Source organism: Rhincodon typus, chromosome 2, assembly GCF_021869965.1.
Source record: "Rhincodon typus isolate 14 chromosome 2, sRhiTyp1.1, whole genome shotgun sequence".
In the NCBI taxonomy this organism is placed as follows: domain Eukaryota; kingdom Metazoa; phylum Chordata; class Chondrichthyes; order Orectolobiformes; family Rhincodontidae; genus Rhincodon; species Rhincodon typus.
The window spans coordinates 82787417-82792345 of record NC_063333.1 but is presented as its reverse complement, the minus strand read 5'-3'; the positions used below and the strand labels follow the sequence as shown (position 1 = coordinate 82792345).

General features: G+C 38.8%; 1 protein-coding gene across 1 annotated transcript; it reads right to left on the bottom strand.

Annotated features, from left to right (window-relative positions):
• Positions 1-1070: 1070 nt before the first annotated feature.
• Positions 1071-1571, bottom strand: LOC109922312 (fer3-like protein). The gene has a single exon (XM_020522340.2). It carries the CDS (start codon positions 1569-1571, stop codon positions 1071-1073), a length of 501 nt encoding a protein of 166 aa, XP_020377929.1.
• Between the last annotated feature and the right edge of the window lie 3358 nt (positions 1572-4929).

The following is a 4929-nucleotide window of genomic DNA, read 5'->3' as shown; positions in this document are numbered from 1 at the left end:
ACAATGTGATTTCAATAAGAATGCCCCTCAACGGCTGCTAATTCCATGTACAAGCAGCAACTAGTACAAGACACATCAATTTCTGTTGGAGGAAGACAACGCTGTGCCGACGAAGATTTGCTGTAACCCGTCTTTGAGGATATCCATCTGTAACTGGGTCTAACTGAAATACGTTTTAAAGGTTAATGCCAAAATAATTAAACTTGCGATTCGTTTAACTTTTCCTGTGAGACTTAAGCCCTCCCACCTGCAGGTATATCTAGCCAGAATCAACAGTTATCAAAAGCCAATTAGTCCCCGTGTGAACCTCCAACAAAAGGAGAGCCGCCGTTTCTAAGGCACCCGGGCCGCAATGCTTGAGGACAATAGCTGGATAAGTGGCATGCACATTTTCTAACATTGCATTTCGCTCTTTCTCTCCCTGTGTCACAACATTTGTCGTTCTCAAAGATTCTTCACATCAGCACTTCCGAATCGAAAATCAGAATGTTCAATAGCCTTCCCGCACCCCCGTCCTTTATTTATACTGCTACAATAAATACAATTCTCGCTGTAACTTGAATCAACCTTTATACCATCACGGTGATTGTTGGTAATATCTGAAAGGGTATATCCACTAGGATCTATTGTCTTTCCAAAATAACACAATCGTCATAAATGCGGCGAAACGTTTGAGCTTACCTCGTGTAAATATGAACTGTTTGGACTTTCTAAGGTTTGAGCTGTGTGACATGTGAAATGTTCTTTTGTGAAATAGTCGTTCCTCATGTATTGCAATGTTGATATGAAATCTCTCATATCCAAAGCATATGTCGGGCACAATTTTAAACATATTTCAAATCATAAACGGCTAGGAGTTTTTTTTTGGCATGATCAAAAATGACGATATTACACGTGAAGTCTTAAATCGTCCATTGTAAACCATATCCATCAAGTGAATTCTTTAGTACTGAAGCATTCTCGTTACTTCTGAGGAGCTGAGCTAGAATTGCCGCATCTTTCTAAGAAACACGAATATGATGAAAAGTTCCCTTGTATGTTAGGATAAGTATTTGTGATTATATCTAAAACTATTCTGGAATTGGATTTTTCTCTTTATTCAAAAGTTCGGTCATAAACGAGATATAGACAATCGCAAGTCGCAGGGTTTCAATCCTAGACAGACGTTTCTCGTATGCAAAGGTGGGCACTTTTTTCCTTAACTGATCAAACGCTTCATTGAGGCCGAACATCCTTTTCCGTTCCCTGACATTGGCAGCCTGACGCTGAGCATGGGTGATCACACGTTTCCTTTGGGGTCTGACCATCAGGGAATCGAGAGATCCTAATTTACCGGTTCTTCCCTGGCCTCCCAAGCAATTCACCTGCTCCCTGTCGTCTCCAAATGGAAGAGACTCATCGGAAAACTCCCGTATTGCTGCAAAACCGCAGAGTCGGTTACACAGATCCGCGCTGTGCATCTCGGTCTGGTCTGATTCTGGGGACTCCAGGCCAAAATCTGATTCTGTAACAAAGTCCAGGACGGGAGAGTCCAGGGCGGGAGAATGCACGAAGTTTTCTTGAAATTCCATTGTCTTAGAGTCGATTCAAAGCATAACGCTCAGGAGTGTGACCGGCAGAACAGGTGGCGACATTTCACAAACCCGGTTGCTGTTGTTGCCTGTTGTGTGTGAGGACATCAATATTTATAACCACAACGCTAATGGGATTAAAAAGGGAATATAGAGAGCATAAAAGAAGACAGCTGAGTTTAACGTTGATGAGTGCAGACAACCGATACTTTCAGGCGCGTGGATACCTCTAGGAGTACTTTAAAAATGATAGCATCCATGCAAACCCATCAACTTTAGATCCTTCTTGGCGATAGTCCCCAGATTTTACCTGCTGCGTGCTCTTAAATCTTCTTAGCATACTTGGGAACGCAATTATTTCGTGTTTTCCACAGCAATCAGTTTGTCTCCCTTTCTGGGTGGACTGTTCTGGTAAACTCTGCTGAAATCTCCAGGCCGCTTAACAAGTGCATGTATAGTCTAATGATGTTGAGAAGACAGGACCTACACACAAAGGGTCACCGTGAACTGTTGACGTTGTAACCGAGTGCAATGGAAACTGAATAATGGGATCTCCATTATACTAACCAAGCAGTGAAAGGGTTGTATATAACATTCCCTTCAGGCAGCTTTCTTCAGCAAACGAATCCCTCCAAGTAGCAGCCAAAGTAAAGAACCAAGATTTTCTTTATATATTAAGTTTTATCTTGGTACACAACCGGGGCGCCGTGGGAACTTTTATTCTACGTTTAGTTTATGTTAGAATTTTCTATCTTTTTAAAAAGTTTCTTAAATTGCTGATTCAACTGTTTGAGTAATAACTGAAACAGACGTTGTACAACATTGTTATCGGTGATGTGGTTCGAGCCGTTTGGCATTTTATCCTCATGGTTTGAATTAATATTTGAATGCCTTCGTCCAGTTTTAGCTGCTTGTCAATTGTCGAAACCATTTAAATGCAAGTATCACTTCCGACATATAATACCTGCAAATCAAAGTTAGTTAATTTAGACCAAGTTGCATATCTGTCTCAGGTGAGTTGTTTACAAGGGTAAGCTTGATTCCAAAAGTGATTAACTTCCCGTTTGACTTCTCCACTGTTACCACTGGGACTTTACAACTTCAGACGAGCTCTGCTCCAGATCATTCACTTTTTGCTTGGAAGGATTGTTGCATTTACGGCCGCTTGCCTGCTACTGGGCTGTTTCTACACACGAATTAAAATGAAGGATTTTTTTCCCCTTAAATATTGTTTACTCTGCTAGATTACATTTAAACTTCCGTTGAATCGGTTTCTCGGCTACAGTTTAAACTGTCATATTTTTGGGTTACACCAGATTTTTTTATCCTAAAGTCACTTTTTATTTTTTATTGCTACTAGAATGGGAGACGGTTGGGGGTCAGGAGTCATATCCAGAGTAAATCTTCCTTGGGGCCCCTTTGTATGTTACAGTCTGCCCTGTTATTTATGGCATATACTTAGACCAGGGTTAGGAACTCGAAGCTCAATACCGGCTTTGACAAACTGTATTTACGTGCACCAAACAAGATCAAGATTAATTGTCAAATATTTATAAGGACTTTTTTTTAACATAATCTACATTCGACACGAACAAGCAATAACCACAAACACTTGTTTATTAGCCCAAATTTATGTCAGAAATCCACCACGTTACATTTCCTTTGAAAATGGTGAATATTATACTCAGGTACAGACAACAATGATTAATATGATTACACTTTATAGATACAGCATGATAGTTAGCACTTTTAAATCAAATTGTTCATGCCAAAAGAAAGGTTCACAATTGCCCTTCATTACAGCAATCTTTATAAACTTTGTGCATTTTAGTCTCGAAAAGGATAGATGTTGAAAAGATTTTACTAAGATGTTGAACAAGGTGAAAAAAAATCTTGGGTCTGTTAGGCTTTTGATAGTATATGTAAGACTATGAAATCACAGTGGGTAGGTATAAGTTAGGGTCAGATCAGTCATGAACTTATTAAGTGGTAACACAGTATTGACTGAAGCCATACTCTTATGTTACATGTCTTCTTTATGTTCAACATGGGACAATTATGTTTCTTAGAATTAAGTCAGCTATCAGAGATGTTCCACTTCACAGGGAGTCCTCAGTTTATGGAATGGTTTAGAATCTCATGCTATGAGTGTGCATTTGCTGTCCATGTTCAAGAGGGGGCCTCATTTGTTCCAAATACTCCTCATTATTAGGACTTGTTTCAGGTAGATTTGTACAAATTAAAATAAAGGTGTTATTTTTGTGCTTTTTATATGAGTAGATTGTGTGTAAAATCATAGTTATTCACTAAAAAGAAATCCCTCTTTCATTCTAATTTCAGTTAGTATCTCAGTAACATTTAAACTATCCAAGATTTGTCTTGCACCTAGATTTTTGACCTCCATATCACCATAGTCTCCTGGAATTTGATTGTTTGATTTAAATAATGTTTTTTCAACAGTTACACTCAAATTACCCAAGTAATTACTCTTTATGTATTAATTCAAAATCTAATTGTTCAGTCACAGGGACCATATTCCCATCTTCAGCAACAGAATAGTTTTGTTTTATCATTCATGTTTTCCAACTAGCCATCCAAATATATTTTTCCCACAAATTTCAATAATGCAGCACATATTAGTAAATAACTGCACAGTTGGAAAGTGTAGGTTATCTGAAACAGCTGTGCATTTTGCACAGGTCTTACTGATCTGGAGAGAAAGAAATGTAAAGCCACTTTTTAAAAAAATTGTGGACTTCAAAATCGTGAAAGGTACTGTTTTAAATCACGACAGTGTAGAAGTAGATGTTGCAGTTTTCTTTTACAAAGTTTACTTCAACTCTTTGTGTGTTGTATCTGCAAAGTGACCTTATTGAAGGAGTGGGGGAAGATATTAAACACCTTGGCTCTGTATTGTGTGTCCAGGGCAGTTTGCCCACTGACAAACTACTGATTGGTTGATCAACCAGGAGCTGTTTCCAAGTTCTCAGGAGTGCTCAGCATAGTAACAACTTCTGATTGCTTTCTACACAAATGGCTACAGTTTTGATTTTGAACACTTCAGGAGAAACATGCAGCCTGTGAAGGAGAAAACACTTCTCTCCCTTCTTGGAGTGGAGAAGTAAAAGAAACTTTTAAGCAGCTAATTGTTCATTTCTCTGCAAACTTATTGAAAGGATAGAAAGGTCAAACCCACTTTCAGAGACATGGAAAGGAAAAGTCTGCAACGATGAATGAAAAGTTGAGAATCAGTGTGTCTACAACCTTGGCTCCTTCTCAAAGAGCCAAAAGGGAACTGAAGGAAAATATCTCATCAAAGCCAGATTGGTATCAGAGCTGTGCTTCGTAGACTTTCTGT

Coding starts and splice junctions, on each gene's coding strand:
- LOC109922312 (XM_020522340.2), bottom strand. CDS start 1,571: ATGGAATTTCAAGAAAACTTCGTGCATTCTCCCGCCCTGGACTCTCCC.